General features: G+C 40.7%; 1 protein-coding gene across 1 annotated transcript in view; it reads left to right on the plus strand.

Annotated features, from left to right (window-relative positions):
* Window positions 1-3,193: 3,193 nt before the first annotated feature.
* The window catches only part of NEB (nebulin), a 195,348-nt gene continuing 178,387 nt past the window's right edge, over window positions 3,194-20,154 (plus strand). Inside the window, exons 1-10 of the mRNA XM_032402834.1 lie at window positions 3,194-3,278; window positions 3,901-3,985; window positions 4,510-4,574; window positions 8,118-8,159; window positions 9,805-10,002; window positions 12,045-12,152; window positions 12,627-12,731; window positions 13,755-13,859; window positions 14,527-14,631; window positions 19,930-20,034. Of these exons, the coding sequence (XP_032258725.1) occupies window positions 4,539-4,574; window positions 8,118-8,159; window positions 9,805-10,002; window positions 12,045-12,152; window positions 12,627-12,731; window positions 13,755-13,859; window positions 14,527-14,631; window positions 19,930-20,034 (804 nt within the window). The 5' untranslated portion in view covers window positions 3,194-3,278; window positions 3,901-3,985; window positions 4,510-4,538. The remainder of the gene's footprint in view (window positions 3,279-3,900; window positions 3,986-4,509; window positions 4,575-8,117; window positions 8,160-9,804; window positions 10,003-12,044; window positions 12,153-12,626; window positions 12,732-13,754; window positions 13,860-14,526; window positions 14,632-19,929; window positions 20,035-20,154) is intronic.

Below are 20,154 nucleotides of genomic sequence, written 5' to 3' on the forward strand. Positions count from 1 at the left end.
TAGAATTGCGCTCTTCAACGCCACAGCCACCAGCTACATGTGGCTATTTAAGTTTAAATTAAATAAAAAGTATAACAACTCAGTCCTGCAGACACATGAGTCACATTTTAAAAGCTCCATAGCCACTTGTGGTCAGTGGCCTCCATAGTGGAGAGTGCTGGTACGGAACATTCCCATCACTGCAGAAAGTTCTATTGAATACTGCTTGTCTAGAAGAATTAAGCCAAGGGAAAAAAGAGAGAGAGAGATACCAATTTCCAGGAAAACAAACTCTTGTGCAGGAAAAGAAAAAGAATCATAATATATGGGGTTCCTCTGTGAATAGCCTTTGCTAATCATAATGTAAACACCTAATTTTGAATTACCTAAGTAGAACTGTATTGGGAGGATGCTGGCCTGAGACAAGGCTTGTGTCTGGTAAGAGTGGGGGTTCATATGGAAGAGCATAAAGCCTCACCTTCCAAGGTGGGAACCTAACAGATCATGCCTGTGACCAAAAAAAGCAGAAAAGAGCAATAGAGACATTTTGTTAAATGTATACGGACAAATAAAAAAGATTCAGCTAAAAGAGTTAAACTGATTGTCTCAATGGAGGGAAAAAATAGAGGAATGGTGGGAACAGGGAGCACCAATTTAGGAATAAGCCTTGCAAAACTATTTGATTCTTAAATGATGTGCAGATACGATTTGATTAAAATAATAAATAAAATAGAATAAACTGCAAAAACGGGGGCGCCTGTTGTAAAAACAGGTGACTCAGTCAGTTAAACCTCCGAGTCTCGATTTCGGCTCAGGTCCTGATTTCAGGGTAGCGAGTTGGAGCCCCACAGCAGCTCCATGCTCAGCGTGGAGTCTGCAAGAGATTCTCTCTCCCTCTGCCCCTCCCACTCATGCTCTCTCTCTCTCTCTCTCTCAAATAAATAAATAAATCTTAAAAAAAAAAATAAAAAGAATAAACTACAAAAACAAAAGCTCTGTTACCATGTCATCTTCTCCACCAAGTCTATTCTGGTCCACAGACATGATACTTCTATACTTTGATATTTAGGAACGCATCGTCTGAAACTCTGCTCTTGGCACCTATCTGCATCCTGCTTTGCTCTGTAGTTAGTTGTATAGGCTTATAGTCAAACTCCGATTGGTTCATAAATTCTTAGACTGAGTACTGTGTGATTTCAGAAGCGTCACAATATTGCAGTCTAATACAGAGTAAAGCATGAAGACTCCAGTAAAATGTTTAAACAAGGTAATAATAAGGGGTTCCTGGGTGGCTCAGTCGGTTAAGCATCTGCCTTCAGTTCAGGTCATGATCTCAGGATCCTGGGATTGAGCCCCCCTTGGCCTCCGCACTCGGGGGGTCGGGGGGGGATCTGCTTGTCCCTCTGCCTCTGCCCCTCTCCCTCCTCGCCCTGTCTCTGTCTCTTTCTGAAATGAATAAATAAAATCTTTTAAAATGGTAATAATAATTTAAAAATAATAATAGTCAACGTTTATGGTGCCCTTACTATGTACAATGCATGTGATAAGAGCCTACCGATAAATCAGGGGGTCATTCTTCCACAGAGATGGCCATAGATAGGGCAGGAAAATTGAGTGGTTCTTTCATGCCTAAGGGGACATAGTTCCAGGTTAGCATCAGAATGCTTATGCTTTTTTTTTTTTTTTACTTTATACAATTTTATATTATGTGTTTTTAAAAATGGGCCTGAATTATTTTTCAATTCAACACCATCTTTTTAAAAAATTTTTATTATTTTTTCATTTTTTTAAAAGATTTTATTTATTTATTTGACAGAGAGAGACTCAGAGAGAGAGGGAACACAAGCAGGGGGAGTGGGAGAGGGAGAAGCAGGCTTCCCGCCGAGCAGGGAACTTGATGGGGGGCTCGATCCCAGGACCCTTGGATCACGACCTGAGCTGAAGGCAGAAGACGCTTAACGACTGAGCCACCCAGGTGCCCCAATTCAACACCATCTTTTAAAACATAATGAAGAGTAAGTCAATTCTAGTTTACATCTGCCAACGGAATGATCTCATATTATACGCATATCTCTTAGTCATAAAACCTGTGAGAACATAGAAAATGAACAAGGTTTAATTAGTGAAGATGATAAAATGATGCTCAATTTTATTTACCACCATATGAATCATGGAAGGGGGAGAGGTACATATGTTTGAAATGTGACAACACTTCCTAACATTTAGCTAAAAAAGAACTATTACAATAGGTTTAATCTCAAATCCATGTCAAGATACGGGTGACCCACAGGGTTTTTGCTTTAGTACAGAGGTTTAGAGAGAGATTAAATCAGTGAAAATTGTCTTTAGATAGAAAATTGCTAGGTAATTTTTACAAACTCAGTGTCGTACACTCTGACTTACCTAATAGAGCATTATCTTCTCCTGGTAATTTACTGATTTCAATTTTATCTGTTATTGCTGTTTGGAAATTGAACCCTTTTGTGCTTGCATTCACACTTTGCCTCTAGAAGCCTCCTGACTAAATCGAAAATCAGAAACCCAGTTACATATGAAAGAGGCTCTGTATTCCTAGCAGTGCGGGCCTTACCTAAGGAGGGAGAAGATAATGAATGTGGTCTCCGTATCCACCTGCCCCGGTTTAGTAATAGAAAAAGGATGGGGCCTATTCTAATTACACCCTGTGGCTATCTTAGTTAGGGTCACATCAAATATTTTCACCTGTCATTTCATCTTTTCACAATTTTAAACATTGTTTTTGCCAACTTGAGGTTTCATGGATTTTATCCCTCTATTTATTTCACATCAAGGTCTGGAACTTACCTGTAGCTCACCTGGTGAGCTGGGGAAAGGGGAGTATGTTTACCTCCATGAAAGGGGGACAAATGACCTGAAGAAAGCAGCTACAGAAGGGTCACAGCCCCTCAAAGACACACTTGTTTTATCCTAAATTCTTTTGCACAAGTATGGTATTAAACAGGGTTGCAGGAGATGAGACACTAAACCTAAATTGGAACCCCATATGCTAGAAGTTAAGTAAAATTCCTTTACATTTGAATAGTTCTAAGCAAGTAATTTGTTACCCTTTATACTTTAGTGGAATTGATGAACAGGTGGTTTTCAGAAGATCACTCAGTATATTTAGCTTCTGAAATTCGAGCGACTCAGGACCTCATTGGCTGCTGGCGCCACGTGATAACTCCGAGCGCAGGCACCACTCTGGCTCTTGCCTGGGCTTCTCAGGAGGGAAGAGTTGGGAGAGGCTTTGCTGCTGAGGAAGTTGATTTGATAGATTAAAGGTAAGGCCGGTTTATGGCTTTTTCTGTAATGTTCTTGCTGGAGATGTTCTGCAGCTTCCCTTGAAGTATTTTCCAAAGTTTGGGGCCATAACTGGGGAAATTAGTGACGGAAATGTGACTAGGAAAGTTTGTAACCCTATTGCCTTCCTCAGGCCCTACTTACATCTGCCATGTGTTGTGTGATTAGACTCCAGTCCTATACTAACCAACCTACTGCCCGACTGAGTTGGCTCTCTCGTCTAAGAGACAAAATTTTAAAAAGTTTTTGCCTTTGACTTCTTTTTTTTCAAAATATATTAGTATGTAAAAGGATCTATGTTCTGCATTCCTATATTTATCCTGTTCTACTGGGCGTCATTTGCCTCCGAAGGAGTGGCAGTTTTGCTAGCTTAACAAAACCAGCCATGGCGGGGGTATTGGTTTACATGGCAAATATCTCTGGCTGAAGGGACAGCTGTTCCAGGTCATCATCCACTTTTATCAAGAGAGTCCCACTCTCTGGCGTCAAACTAAGAAGGCCTTGGGAGATCCTTCCATTAGTTCCTGAATTAGAAGCTTAGACCGAAGACCCACAATCTCATATGTACTTCAGTCAATGCTTTGCACATTTCTTGTTTTTCAGGTTTGAAGAAGAGCTACAGAAGCAGAAGAGAAAAATCCATACAAGCCAATGGTGTTCGGGGAAAAAATAACCCCATTGCCTTGAGGTTTCTATTTTTTCTTGTAAAGCTATTGACAGATTTGTTTTTATGTGTTCTAATTTCAAGCATAGGATAGACTGCTACTGTGTATTAGAGCAGTAGAGAGACCTAAAGAAGCCCTCGTAGAATTTTGGTGCTGGCAAAAGAATTCTAACTTCTGGAAGCCTAACTGACCCCCCTTTCACTAATATTTTTGCTTGAAAATGCTTTTCTGCAAGTATTTAGAAATTTAAATACCCTGTTTCTTTGAATCCAAATCCTCTCACTTTCTTACCTCCGCTTCCTTTTACAACTTAAATTGACCATGTAGCTCAAAGGAGCAATACCTGACATGTCACTGAGGGAATCAAGAGAAGGTATTTGGAAGTCTGTGGTTTTTAGACCGGTATTTAAATATCTCCTCTCATGTAGCCCGCAACAATCTATGGGTGTGTGGGATGGATAAGTCTCAAATTCTGTTTTTACAATGTTATGATTTCAGTCCTAGGCATAGATTCTAATGTATTTTCATTTTTCTGGAATATGAAAAGTTTGTAGGTGCCACTACTACTCTGGGAAAATGGCGGATGACGAAGAATATGAGGAGGTGGTGGAGGTAAGATGAAAAAGCTGATGCTGACAGCCAAGTATTTTATGCGGTGACAATCAAAGCCATGTAGGTGAATTAATCATTTGAAAAATACATCATCTATTATAACCTCACAAAGAGTCATTATTAAAGTATGAGAAAGGAATATTTTATGTTCAGTTTCACTATAATTATGTGGGATTTAGAATTGAAAAGAAATATCACTGTTTCCCACTTTTGCTTCTCTTTAAACTCTCAGAAAAACATGGTGTAGGGTAAAGGCAGGTTTTAATTTGTCTTCTAAAACTATCTTCTTCCCCACCTGCCAACCCTCCTGATCAAAAGGCCAGAGGAGATGAAGGGACAGTTCCGAAAACTGAACTCTTAGTTTCCATATAGCAATAGGGAAAAAAGGGCTACTCGCTCTTTGCTTCAACCAGCTGATTACCTAGAGGGTGATATGGATTCAATGTTCAGAATAATATACTGTGGAGATTTTATATGAGATTTTGTATATATGTAAATGGGCACAAGGTGCCTGTAAATATAAACTCTTCATGCTCACAAGTGACATTTGCAGCCACACTTTCTCACCAACTCCCATTCCGTTTACCTAAGGGAACAAGACTAGCTTTTGCTTTTAAATTTTGGGGGGAAAAAAAAAGACCAAAGTGAACATCTTGCAAAATTTCCTCTGGGTTATTTGTGGACATCTGGCATGTTTTACAAAGCTGTTAATTGTTTGTTTTATAAAATTTTGTTTTTTATCATGTCTAAGTTTTTCTTCACCAGCTCTTGCCTTCAGCTTCACGTTCTAGAATCTCAAGGCTTGGAAGGCTATAATCCCTATAAATACATTGCCTTTGAATCTGAAAGTGCTTAATAATTTACAATTAATGATGATCTAAACATAGGAAAATCTCCAGGTGCCTAAGATACTTGGAGGCAGTTTTGAAAACCTGTGCTTTTTCATCAGAATGAAATTAAGAGCTACCCAGAACCAAATTCCAAATGACGGTGCCAGAATTTGTCTTTGGAAGATTATTTTAGTGACCAGTCTATATTTAGATAAAGAAAAATTTGTTCCACAAGTAAAATTAATTTTATCACTGAAGGATTTAGGAAGAAAACACAGAATGAATCTCATGCAGTATAACAATGAACCTCTCTGGCTTAAATGCCAAAGGCTACATTCTCAATGTTCAGTATTACTAGTGTGCATTTTACAAATGTCCCCACGAGTTAGAATAATCATTATTAAACAATGACACAGTTGTAAATTAAATTGCCTTCCCTGCGGTAGTAATACCAGTAATAATTTTCAGCCTCCAAGTTAAAAATCCCTTGTTTTTTCTTAAAATAACTCTGTTCATTGGTCACTGGAAGTTGTCCTCGGCACTAGACCTGATTGATTTAACTAGATGTCATAAAAATGGAGGGGGGTATTTTTAGGCATCTCATCCTTGCCATTTTATTTCTATTACTGCTTCTGGGTCTGACCAGCAGTTGCTAAACTGATAGACTTCCTGCCAGGGGGTGTTCAACCAAGGTCTCTCTGATCTCAAAAAAGATGCTATGAAGAGTGGAATGGTGGCAAATTTGAGAAAATGGTCAGGGAAGAGTTCAAAACCAGGAACTAACTAGGAACTGGCTCTAAAAAGATCTTCTAGGGGCCTTGGACAGCTAAATAAAATTGTACTATCACTCTTTCCTCAAACTTAAACTTGGATAGAAAGGAAAAGAAGTGAGGATGCACTATCTAATTAGTGGCACAGCTCTAAAAAAAAGTGGGATTTGGCATATAATTTAATGCCAACCATTTGGGTAATGTTGCTTTTTTTATAAGCTTATTTCTAAGATACGTTTACCAATGGTGAGAGCCCAGCAAAGGTAAAACTGGATGGCTACCAAAGAGCTGCTTTTCCTTGGGTGCTAAGAAAATCCAAAATAGTTGTGAATCATTCATTTTAGTTTAGTATTTCTTCTCAAGTCGCTGACATTTTATGTGGCCAGAGACCTGGTTCTCTGTGGATCATCATCAAACAGTATTCCCTAAAGGGTCCAAATGATATTTCCCATGTGATGAAGGCACAAGCCTATACAAGAGAAATTCTCTATCCTGTGGGAGCTGGGGGTTTCTCTCGCTATGCGTAAGGACATACAGATGGATATTAGATTTTAAACTAAAGAAGCCGTGCAGGAGCAAAGAAAGTGCCAGAGTGAGGGACATTAGGCAATGTTAGATTATACTAATCTTCCTGCAGATGAAATAGAGCCAGTGGCCTATCGGCAATGGTTAAATAACTTGATAAGAGTTCATTGAACTGAGGGCGGAAGAAAGGAGGCCACCTGAGGGAAATTTTGTAGGCAGCGTTTTTCCCTTTCCCTGAGTGTATATTTTGGTGGCAGAGAAAAGAAAAATGAAGCATACAGTGATATACATTTTGTAGACCAAGAAAATGAGCCAGTGTTTCATTTTTGTCCCTTTCCTTGTGTGCCTTGGCCTGAGTCTTTGCTTCTGTTCACCCAGCTTTGGCGGGTGAGGCTGGGGGCAGGATTCCGCTCCCCTTACGCAGCTGAAACAAAATGTCAGCCAGCTCCCATCCGCATCTATTTATTGCTGGTGACGTCAGAAGTAGAACACTGTTTGTGTCAATTGGCCATTTAAGTTTAATAGTAAAAGACTGGTTAATGATAACAATGCACCGTAAAACCTTCAGAAGGAAAGGAGAATGTTTTGTGGACCATTTGTTTTTGTGTGTGTGTGTGTGGGAGTTTTAAGTTATTAGTTTTTAAAATCAGTACTTGTTAATGGAAACAACTTGACCAAAAATCTGTCACAGAATTTTGAGACCCATTAAAACAAAAGTTTAATGAGAAAAAAAAAAAGTAGAACAGAAGTAGGTTTGATTTCAGATCCAGCCTGCAGGCACCTCAGGGCCATCAGTTGCAAAATGCAGCCTAACTTTCCCACATCTTGTGCTTGGAAGGTCTTTGCATTTTTTTCCTTCTCCCCTTGGCGTTTGCAGATTTTCATCTTCGCATCCTTTCAGGACCATCGCGCTATATAGGGATGCACCCCTCACTCTGGAAGAGACTCTCCTTTCTTAGTAATCAGGGTGGTACAGGGGTAATTGAGATGTGTATATGCTTTTGGATCTAGTCTTTCTAGATTTGTTTTGATTTATTGTTAGTCACAAACGGTGGTTTATATCAAGTTCCTTTCTGCCCAACCCACATACTCAGGATATTGTTCTCCTATTTTCTCTGCAAATTATGCCCTGGGTATCAGAAGAAAAGGTTTTACTTGTCATAAATAAAATAACTTCCCCTGGCAGATAATCAGCCTCAGACACCTTTCCCCTCACCCTGCATCTCCTTGCCTAGTCTGATGGCATTCACGTTAGCTTCCCTGAAGTTTCGCCAAGCTAAAATGGGTTCCTTCGTGTACTTCCTTCCCACACAGAATGCACGCCGACTGGGCTAGCGAAATAACCCAGTGGTTCAGCTGAGGCAGAGGAGAGGTGACTTGTGCTTTGTTCTCATGATTCCTTTGTGCTCTATTTGTAGTATTACACAGAGAAGACAGTCTATGAAGAGGTGCCAGGAGAGGTAAGACCCAACCCATGTCTGCACGAACTGCATGCTGATGAAAGCAAGCAGAGCCTTCCCTTCCCACAGACTCCCAGGACTACAGAGCTGGCAAAGGGAGAGTCTGAGAGAGAATCTCTCACTTGCATGTGCCCAGCAGCTGATGGTCCAAGAATGAATGCTACCTGTTTGGCAGGTTATGTCACTATTTTTGCTATTCAGCTCATCCAAAGTGGCTGGGGATGGTTTCCCCCATTGTTCGTGTGGTATTATTGGTGTAGGTGGTACTAATAATAATATCAGTGGCTACAGGCACTCTGTGACTGTAGCGATCACATGGCCTTGGACAGGTGATTTGCATGGTGACCCACAGTTTTATTGTTTTGAGTTGTAACTTGTGGGGCACCACCTCTGCCAGCAGGGATGGCACCTCCAAGCCTTTGTCCCTGATGATGCAATGAAATGGTACTTAGATTGTAGCACAAAGCCTTTCCCAGGAATATTCCAAGGTGGAATTTTTTTTAGGGTGAAATACCTCACTCATGCTTCATTTTCTGAGTAGAGCTGTTTCTCTTGAGCATGACAAACGATGATGGCTATCCCTGGAGCCCGCTCAAAGAGCTTGTGACTGCATGAACCCTAACAGTAGTAGATGCTGTAAACTGGTTAGTTTCTTACCATCAGCGTACATCAGTAATAATGGGCAGAAAGCAACCTATTAGCAATGATCTAACAACACGAGGGGAGGTTGTCATAGATGTCCAATGTCCTTGTTGCTTCAGTTTCTCTTTTCATAATTGATGCTAGGACTCTTCCTTCAGTATAGTGGATATTAGCTGTGAAGGAAATCATGCTGTCGGATGGATTGAAGACATGGCTGCTTATCTTCTTTTCTTTCATACAGTATTTTTAACCTTGGACTAGACCTAAACTTCGGGCCTTAGTTTCTTCTACCATACAGCCTTTTGTAAGAAACCGTAATTTCCCACCTACTGCATGCGTAGGATAATTACATCCTTATGTTGTCGTCATTACCCTTATCCACCCAAGCATTTATTAGTGTCCATGGCGCTCCAGTTCACATTCATTAACTAAGCCAAAAGAACGGTAATCACTTGCAAAACTGATGTGATTCGTTCTTTTAACAGTCATTATTCTTTGTGTAGGACTGCAGGGACCTGTGGGACAAACAACCAGTTTTTTCTTAGACTCATTTAAAAGTGAATATGAAGTCAAGAAGTCAAAGCTTTATTTGATCATCTTAATCATTTGTTCTCTGATCCCAAGTTTGCTTTAACTCTACCCAAACGATTTAAGAAGATTTTAAATGTTTAAGAATATTGTAAATTTCTGATTTTTATCCATCCTGAAAGCGTTTGGGTTCCTTTCTACAAATGGAATTTTAAGGCACTGTAGCAAATTAAGAAGGAGTAGTAATCTTTTGACTCCACGCCCTCCTGAACAATCAACATTCAGATTTATGTAACATGATGTACCTTCCTATGGACAGAGCATATGATGCCTTGCTTTGGCCTGTTTTAGACATGCAGAAGTAACACTAGGGATTGAAGTCTGACTTGCGATCAGAATAATGCCTCTATGCCAAGTTCATGCGATCACAGTTTTTACTTCCATAACAATATTGAACTGCATGTCCCATTTTCAGACAATAACCGAAATCTATGAAACTACGACAAGCACATCTGACTATGAGCAATCCGAGCCTTCCAAACCCACACTGGTACAGCCAGTCCCAGCAAAGCCAGTGGAGAGGAAGAAGGTTATCCGGAAGAAACTGGATTCTTCGAAGTTCATGACCCCCTACATCGTACACAGTCAGAAAATGCAGGAACTCTTTAGCCCAGTAAGTTTCAAACAACTTCTGCTAATCTGGTTTTATTATTGAGAAAGTTCTGACTCTATTTTGGGTGCTGGCTGGATTTTGTTTCTCAATCTTGGGTGAGACAAAGACTTACCTGCAGAAATAGAAGCTCTTGTGATGCTTGATTTTTCCTCTCATGTAATTCGTTGTCACCGCTACAGTATCAGAGAAGGCATCCTTACTGAACTTATTCCCACAAAATAAGCAGGAGGCCAATTACAAAGCATTTATTGGTATTTAATCACAATTTGTTAGCCAATCTAGAATCATGAAGTCATAAATATAGATTCAGTTGAAATCCATTCACGGAAGTTAAATAACATCTATTTAAACTGAGCAGAATGCCCCTTAAGTAGACTAGTTAACAATATGTAAAAAAATCTTTAAGAGTTGTATGGTAAAGAAGTGTAGTTTAGAAAACCAGGATCAGACTAAGAGCTCATCTGCAATGAGGATCAGAATGTTCAACTGTACCCTAGAGCAGTGTTGGGTTGTTTTTTTTTTTTTTTAAAGATTTACTTATTTGAGAGAGAGAGGGAGAGAGAGCGAGAGAAAGCATGAGCAGGGGCTGGGTAGAGGGAGAAGCAGGCTCTCCGCTGAGCAGGGAGCCTGGCCAGGGGCCCGATCCCAGGACCCTGGGATCATGACCTGAGCCGAAGGCAGCCGCTTAACCAATTGAGCCAGCCAGGCGCCCCAGCACCGTGGTTTTTAACTGTGGCTGCACATCAGAATCCTCTGGGAGCTTTAAAGCTACTGATACCCAGGCTGTTCTGGTTTAATCAGTCTGAGGTTGAGACCTGTGCATAAAGATTTTTAAAAGCTGCCTGGCTTTTAAAATGTGCAGCTCAGGTTGAGAATCACTGCTGTTGAAGGTCCCTGGTCCTTAACTTTCCATGTGCAGTTACACTGTATAGCAAGTTATACTGACTGGCAGCAGGGTGATATCCATTGGAAGGGATCTCATTTGTTGATTGTCCATGTGGGCTGAGGTCTCCCTAGATGGCCTGATTGCACATCCTCTGGCAGCTTGAAAGAAAATGAAAAGCAGCTCAGGGGAACATTGGATTATATAGGACTAAGGGCTTAAGTCAAAAGCATCCCGTTGTGATTGGTCAATAAATGGCCATGTTTGGTTTAGTGTTAACTCCTGGGGACAATTTGGCAAATTTCTAGTTCAGATTCTTGAATGATCTAAAACCTAGTTTTCTAAGGCTTCGATCTCTAAAAACAAGATTATTTTGCCTCCTTTATCATTACAGTATTCAGCAAAAAGAGAAAAATTTTTTTGTCCGTTTATTGCCATAAAATCTCATAAATTCTGACAATAATATCCTAGAATTTCTGATAGCCTGAAGAAAATGTTGGCAAAGGTTTATAGTATTTTTAAAGTGGTTAGTGATAAAATCGAGTATAATTTAGATTGTTGACTACATTCAGGAGTACCATTGAAGCATTAATAATGATAAATTATGCACATTGTTATTAAAGCAAGAACTCATTGTATATTTAGCAGAAATAATAAAATTGCATTCCTTTTCAAAATACTCCATAATTCAGACTTTCCATTAATTCAGCTGGTGTCTCAGCTATCCAAACCATCGAGATTTAGCTGCAACTTCTGAATTGAAAATTTTTGCATTGTATTAGCAATCAAATCTTTTCAGACAATTTCTATATTTTCTAAAATTATTGAGGTTCAGGCTTTTCATGTGTGCATTCAGACAATAAAAACATTGAGAGAATCATTTTAGGGCATTTTCAAGACAATAGTCTGTAATAAAATTTCTACTGTCTCAAGTATCCCACCATGTTTAGGAAGAACAATTAACAAATCTATTTTAGTTTTTGCTGAGAACCAGTTAAGGGACAAAAAGAAAGCTTTTACAACTGATACTGTTAGACCTTGCAAGGTTTTTTTGTTTTTTTTGTTTTTTTTTTTTAAATCAGAAGGGGATGAATGCATTGCCTGAAATTCCTGCTGCTGTCTTGTCAGGTTTTAGGCTAACATCTGATATTCTTTTCAGAATAAATACAAGGAGAACTATGAGAAAGCAAAAGGACAGCCATCCGCAATCACAACTGATACCCCAGAGCTTCGCAGGATCAAGAAAGTACAAGATCAACTCAGTGAGGTGGGCTGCATTGCTAAAATAAAGGAGAGAGACATGTCAAAAACATGCCCATCACTGGGAGTCGAGGGCTTTAATGGGTATAGAGAAAATGAAGAGTCAAATTACTGTGAGCCAGTCCAGAAATCTAGAGGAAGCACTGACTGTAGATTATGTGGCTCTAATGTGAACCCCAAGAGATTTCTAAAAGCTTGGCTTAGCAAGTTAGCTAAGAGATGATAGGAGATGGGAAGTTGGAATTCACTATGGTCCTCCACGGAGGAGTGCAGGGAGGCTGAAATTCAGCCAGAAAAGCAGATATGCAGTGAATGTAGGGGCTCTGCAGATCTTTGGAGATCACAGTTTTCTACCTAAAATGCATAAACTTTGCTTTGCGGTGCAGACATTGAGTCATTGGGTTAATGCTCTTTGGTTATAGATCTCCTTTAATATACTCACATGGGCATGCCTGTCACAAACTCTGCATTATTTCTGCAGGTTAAGTATCGAATGGATGGCGATGTTGCTAAAACTATCTGTCATGTAGACGAAAAAGCAAAGGACATTGAACATGCGAAGAAAGTGTCGCAGCAAGTCAGTAAGGTGAGGTCATGATGTGGATGGCTGGGATGCTAAAGCGCATGTAGGTGACCTCTACCTGGCCTTAGGGGAGAAAGCTGGACAGGCCTGATCCTGCTCGCCAGTCTCCCTTGAATCCAGGGCATTGTGAGCTCACAATGGGGTGGGAGGAGAGGGAGAAGCAGGCTGCACACGTGTCTGCGAGGCCACACAGATGGCTGAAGTGGGCCATAGGGCTGGTGGTGGCCTGGAAGGTCTCTGCCCTGCAGCTCAGCTCCAGGCAGTTGCTGCCCAGAAGGCAGGCCCAGTGTTGCCAGAGTCTCTTACTTATCTTCAAACGAGTCAGGGAGCTTAATTTTTACGAGAAATCCTCAAATTTCAATGTAAGCTACTAATTAAAAACCTTTTTAAAAAATACCACATAAGTCAAAAGGAACATGTCCACTATCCCGATTCAGCCAATGGCCAAGAAGGTTGCAGCCTTTGAAAGGAATCTATAGGAGAATCCTAATCACAATTTAGTTTAAAAAATCAGACATTTCACAAATAATACATTATATGTTTTAAAAAAAAAGATAGGAGGGGAAAATGAAGGGAGGGAATTGGAGAGGGAGACGAACCATGAGAGACTATGGACTCTGAGAAACAAAGTGAGAGTTCTAGAGGGGAGGGGGGTGGGGGGATGGGTTAGCCTGGTGATGGGTATTAAAGAGGGCACGTTCTGCATGGAGCACTGGGTGTTATACGCAAACAATGAATCATGGAACACTACATCAAAAACTAATGATGTATGGTGATTAACATAACATAATAAAATAAAAAAACAGAAAAAATCAGATGTTTCAAGTAAAAGCTTACCAGTGCAGGAAAAGTATTATGGGATGTGGACATAGCGTTTTCCCAATCGATGCTAGTAATGCATGGGCACAAGGGCAGCCTCCGTGTGAGGACACTTTGAATGTGAAAGACTTCACAGCACTCTGTTCTCTACAGCCTCATGCCCTTGGGGGAGACATCAGCCACAGGTCCTCCGCTCTTTCTGTCTAGGTTTTATACAAGCAGAACTGGGAAGACACCAAGGAAAAGTACCTGCTTCCCCCTGATGCCCCTGAACTTGTCCAGGCAGTTAAGAACACAGCCATGTTCAGTAAGGTAAGGGCTTCTGCTCTGTCACTACTTCTGTCCTTCCCCCACGTAATTCAGAGCAATAACCAGTCCTCTTGATAATCTGGAATGCAGTTTCCCAATCTCTTTGTGAGTATCCTTGAGCCACGTGGGGTGCAGGGGTGGGGATGGGCGGGGAGGAACTGAGAGGAAAGCTCTTGAGTAGTGGAAGAGAGGGTCTTGGCGGGAAGCCGAGCAACGTGGGGGGAAGAAAAAGTGGGGAGAAGGAAGATGCACCTGGGAACTGGCTCTCAGAGCCCCTGGGCTACACTGTGGGTATTTCTGGCTATCACTCTTATTAAATGTTTGTTTCGCAACAGAGACTAAGCAGAATGCCTCCGGGCTCCTTACACTTGCATTAGTCCTTGTTGTAGGAAGTAGGTAAAGTCCCAGAGAGGAGATGAAACAAAATCATACGCATCTACCCTTCTGAAAATAAGATTTGTCAGAAGAAGCAGGACAAGCTATTAATAAATATGACTTGTGGAAATAAATATGACTGAGTGGAAAGGGGGAGGTTCTCTGCAGATTCCATTTCCTTTTACTCTTACCTTGCCCTCGGTTCTTCTTGCTACTGATGGATGAATTCAAAATTGTGTATTTCGTGTAAGTGGGAGCTCACTTTCTCATAACTTTTCACCCTTTTCTGATTTAGAAACTGTACACTGAGGACTGGGAAGCTGACAAAAGCTTATTTTACCCGTACAACGATAGCCCAGAGCTGAGAAGGGTGGCCCAAGCCCAGAAAGCCCTCAGTGATGTAAGTCAAGTGCAGTCAACATCATTTGGGAGTGCGGTATCGGGACACCTCAAGTTATGTCTTTTGGCCGGACGTTCATTGCAATTCTTCTTTCAAAAAGACTGAATGTCATTATAGCAGATGAATACATCTAGAATCATTACGATGTCTACTTAGATTTTATAATTTATATTAGATATAATTAAACCCAATCTTGGGGTTTTTTTTTAATTAGGTGAAGAACCTGAGTCTGAGACCACATAGGTCATTAGTGGCAAATCCCAGATTAGAAGCCTGGTCTTGTGATCCCAAGACCAGAGTTCTTTCCACTGTAGCATGTGCCCTCTGTCCCCTTGTCTGGAGTTGAAGTTTTTTTCTGTGACAGTAGAGTGACATTTAAAAAAAATCTTTTTGGGATCATAGACACGTTCCCAAATATATTAAGTGAAAAATGTCATTGAAGGCTTTTGATTTGCTATCCTAATTCTGAAGTCTGAATTGTGGTGTGTCCCCCCTTTTCTCCATGGACTGACACGCTTGTCCAAACATGTTTGTGTAGTTATCTCACAAAAAGCTCTTGCCGTTGGGTGTACGTAGAAGATATTTCAGAGTTGGTAAAATATCAGCAGTCCCCACTGGCCAGAATTTTAGTGTCTTCCACCTTGAAAGCAGTTTATTAGAGGGACTTAGCAGACCTAATAGAGTCCTTAGGTGGAAAGCACCAGCAGTAGCAGAGAGCTCCCCTTCATTCTAGCACTTCCCCTTGTTTTGAGGAGCTTTATTTCTTGACCCCTGGATTTGCTAGAGGCTGTATTGACAATCCAAAGACTACTGCTCTCGTCTTCAGGAGAGCCCTGTTTTATAAAATAACAAGTTGTTTTTCATTCAGTTGTCAACGAGACCCCTCGAACCTCTCACATTCACTATGGACTTAACAAGTCAGTTGGCATCTTGAAAATTACTGGGATTTACTTCTAATGGATCTTAGGATCCTATCTTGTTCTGTACTGGAATTATGCATGCTCTTTTGATGGTGTCTCCAACTTTTGAGGTCTTAATCTTTTATTGCCTCTCACTTGATATCATTTGCAAATTTAGGGGACATATTTCTATCCCAGTTTTCATATAATTGATTAAAATATAGCATAAGTGCTGTGAATTGTGTAAGACTGATGAATCACAGACCCGTACCCTTGGAACAAATAATACATTATATGTTAGTTAAAAAACAAAGAATTTTGCCCAGGACCAATGGTGCATTCATAGGCTTCAGCTTGATGAGGTAAATACTTAATAAATTCTTTTTTCATAATAAAAAATGATATAATAAAATATAGCATAGGTATACTTCTGTCTTTCCATAGAGTAAGTTAGGAACTAAAAAAGCCATTACAAAAATTTAAAGCCATCTAGTACACGGTACCAGTTTTAATGTGTAGGGACCTCTTGCTTCTCTTTTAAGTTAGTCTTTTGGTTCTGTATGTCATGAATACATAATATTGTGTAACCTTTATCAAGCAATCAGTAGTTACTTGTTTAAAGTCCATTATGCACACATAGCTGGTGGGCTAGAAAAGTATGACAAGTTTTCATCCTTTCTCTTGAGACTTTATAATCAGGCTGGTAAGATGAAATTTTTATATATTAAACAATAAAAATTTTTTTCAAAAATTTTAGGAAGCAAATTCTATAGTCTAATCCTTGCTGAAAGATAGGACACATACAAGTAATTAGAGAAAGCCATGTGGAAGTGGAAATCCCAAGGGAAGGAGGACAATGAACAGGAAAGTCATTTCAAGTAGAGTACCCTTGAACAAAGGGACAGAGGTGAAATGAGTCTGGAGGGGACAAAGAAAGTGAATGCTGTGGGTGCCCAGTTAAGAGGGCACTTTTAAGAAACTGGTAGCAAGACCTTGAAAATCAGACAAAATCGCTCTGATGCGATATGGTAGTCCATAAGAGATAACATAAGATTTTTGGAGGGGAAAACAATATGGTAAAAGTAGGATATGGAAAAATTCTGAAGGACAATATAGTAGATTGGGACTAGGAAAAATTGTGATCATTCGAAGAAGACTGTTTTAGTAATACAGAGGGACCAAAGGGATGACAGGGACAAAGGAGAGGAAGAAAGGAATCTGAAGGTAATAAGTATTTTAAAAGTGTTAAGGATATTGGAGATGGAGTGAAAGGAGCCACAGAGGAGTTTATGACGAAGTCTGCTAGTCTGGGTGTATAGGGGTACAACTGGTAACGATGCACTAGTGAACAGAGAAATGGAGTTGAGATGATGGAACATTCTGACCAAGGTATTTTATGGATAAATTAGAAACTTCGTCCTATCGCATAGGTGTGAGAACAGGATGAGAGATGAGTATTTGAGAGTCCTCAGAATCAAAGGGACAGCTGAAGTCCTGAAACTGTATGAGGGAGGCAAAACAGTGTATGGCCAAGGGCAGGGTTTTGGACGACACCCATTCTTAGGACACGTGGAAAGGAGCCAGCAAAAGAATGAGGGAACAAACAGTCAGAGAAGTTGAAGGAGAACCAGGAAATGCCATGTCATGTAAGCCTAGGAAGAGGTTGCCAAGAAGACACTTAATCTCCACATGTTTCCCTTTATCCATAAAATGGAGAGATGGAGGGATATCTCCATGCCACTCTAGTGCTACGGACTTTGAACAGTGAAAGTTTACCCCATTTTTTGAGATATCTCAGTAGAATACATAATGGAGAATATATAATAATGAAGGAAAATCTTCCCATCCTTCCTCAGAAAAACTTGACCGTTAAGATAGGGCTTTTAATTTTATTGCAGGTTATGCACCAAGTATCAGATTACCAACATGCCTATTAATACTGTTGTCCGTACCATGAACTTCTGCAATTATTGGGCACAGAGCCCCAAGCAAGCTGTTGTTCACAGAACATACCGCTGGGTAGGCATGTAGATTTCAAACTAAGCGCTTGGGTTTGGAAGCTTTCTCTCCCTCTCCTGCACCTTGTTCCTTTTTCTCTGAAACCTACTTACCATGTGCAAAGACAAAATACTTTGCAAATACCAAGAGAGTCTTTAAGTTGATCCAGTGTGCAGAATTCTAACTAGACAGAATTCTAAACAAGGTTCCTGAGAAATTAGGACTTCTAGATCTGATTTCTCTGAAGGTATTTGACAGGATGTCATACTTAGTAAGGATTTCTCCTTCTCTTTAGATAGGATGTTGCTTATTCTCTGAGGACTTAGCCAGCCATGGAAAATACCAGTCGCCCTATGCCTAAAATAAAGTCTTCACTACTTAAAGATTGAGCAGTGGAATTCATATAAATGCATTTTAAAATTGGTCTTTTGCATCCCCCATTGATTTAATGTTCATAAAAGCTTTTGTTATAGGCAGTAGGTAGATATTATTGGGTTAAGACATGGTTAGACTTGGTTAGCGCATGAAGATGATGACTGGGACCCTGGAACTATCCAGACTCTTTACAATGTAAATAAGAATACCTCCACGTGGAAGGATAATATAATTTGTATATGTCTCACAAGTGAGTAGTAGAAGAGTTGGGATGATAAAACTCCTCTGGAGATTTCCCCCAATGGCCCCAGTATATAAAACACACATTCAGAAATCAAGTCATTGAACCTTTGCTCTGGTCAGGTTCTGTGCACGCCACAAGGGCTCCCAGATGAGAGGTTATGTTTTCTGTCCTCCCAGAGCTCACAGTCCAAGGAGGGACAGATAAGTAAACAATGAATCATAGTGTCCAAGAATTCCTTTAAAGGAGATAAGGGCCAAGGTGAGTGAGATCCCAGGAGAAAGTTCCTCAGGTCAGCGAGAGCTCAGGAGGGGAAACTTGCTTGTCCTGAGCCGTGGGGAATGAGCAGCAGTTTGCAAGCAGATGGGGAGAGCTTGGAGCTGGGACATGCCAGGGAAAAGGGAACAGCAGGTACAAGGTCCAGAGGCTTAAGAGGATTTCTTGTGTCTGGGGATCTACAAATAGTTCTGCATTTTTGGAGGCAGGGGTCAAGGCTGGTGGTAGAAAAGTCCCTAGTAGTCAGTGAAGGAAAAAAAGGAAGGCAAGAGCGAAGGGGTTGCATGATTAACGGACATGATACTTTCAGACAAGAGAGGCCTTTAATAGGCAAGGGAAAGGAGCTAATGAAGAGGGAGCGGTTGAAGCTGTCAAGAAAGAGAAGAGGTGACGGATGGAGCTGGGTACAGAGGGCTGCTGGAGGAAACAGCAGTGTGAGTGCAGGGGTCCTGCCCTGCAAGGGCTCCTTCTCTGAGCCATGTAGCAGGTGGGAGGGGCGGGGATGAATACAGGGAAAGAGAAGTATGTGTATATAGCCTTTCTTTATGAAAGAGGGAGCTGAGAGTTGACTGGGGGCCTAAGGACAGTCTTGGGGTTTTATGCTAGCAACTGTGAATAGAGACTGACCAGAGATGCATAATGGGATGTTCAAGCTTCCTTGGAGGCAAAGTGGCAATTCTTACCATAAATTCCGAGCAGTGGGCACAGAGCCCCAAGCAAGCTCTTGTTCACAGAACGTATCACTGGATAGGCACCCAGACTTCAAGCTAAGGGTTTAGGTTCAAGAGACTCCCTTTCCCACCTCTGTACCCTTTTCCAGTGGCCCTTTTAATTGTGCTTATTGCATTGTCCTTATCCAATCAGTAGAAGTGTGTGATTTTTTTTCAGTAGCACTCAGCATCCTGGATAAAAGCAAAGGAAGTGTGCTGTTGAGTTGATTCAGAGCTAGGGGTTTGGTAGCTGGTGTGATATAAAGACAAGAGGTTGTAGGACGCCTGGGTGGCTCAGTTGGTTAAGCGTCTGCCTTCAGCTCAGGTCATGATCCCAGGGTCCTGGGATTGAGTCCCACATTGGGCTCCCTGCTCAGCAGGGAGTCTGCTTCTCCCTCTCCCTCTGCCTGCCGCTCTCCCTGCTTGTGCTCTCTCTCTGTCAAATAAATAAAATCTTAAAAAAAAAATAAAGACAAGAGGCTGGGAGTTGAGGATGCCAGTTAACAGAGTAATTTCAATTATAAATCATGGCATAGAGACAAATGGAAGGAAACAGATCTAGGGTTAATAATCTTGGAGAAGAGGGAAGACTTAAGGAGATAGAAATCCCTAGTAATACTGAGAGCAAGGGTGTGTCATATCTGCAAGGATACATTACTGTTATGTGATACACTAACGTTCAAAACTTCAGATACAGATGAAAACATAGTCTTTAAAAAAAAAAAATCCAACAAACAGAATCTGGGATGTAAAATAATTTTCTATGGTTCATGAGCATCCCCATCTTTTATTTTGTCAGATTGCCTACAAAAAAGGTCATGTTGAACAGCAATCTCAATTCACAACGCTGCCGGATCCTCCAGATATAGAATTTGCTAAGAAAGTGACCAATCAAGTGAGCAAGGTAAGTAAATAGGGCTGGGACACTGTCTCCCTTGAAACCTCTGGCTTAATCCTCTCAAACACCAGAGAAAGTAAGTAAGGGGAACCCGAAGACCCAACACCAACACTGAGAGTATTTTTG

Source organism: Phoca vitulina, unplaced genomic scaffold (assembly GCF_004348235.1).
Source record: "Phoca vitulina isolate PV1807 unplaced genomic scaffold, GSC_HSeal_1.0 scaffold1, whole genome shotgun sequence".
NCBI lineage: Eukaryota > Metazoa > Chordata > Mammalia > Carnivora > Phocidae > Phoca > Phoca vitulina.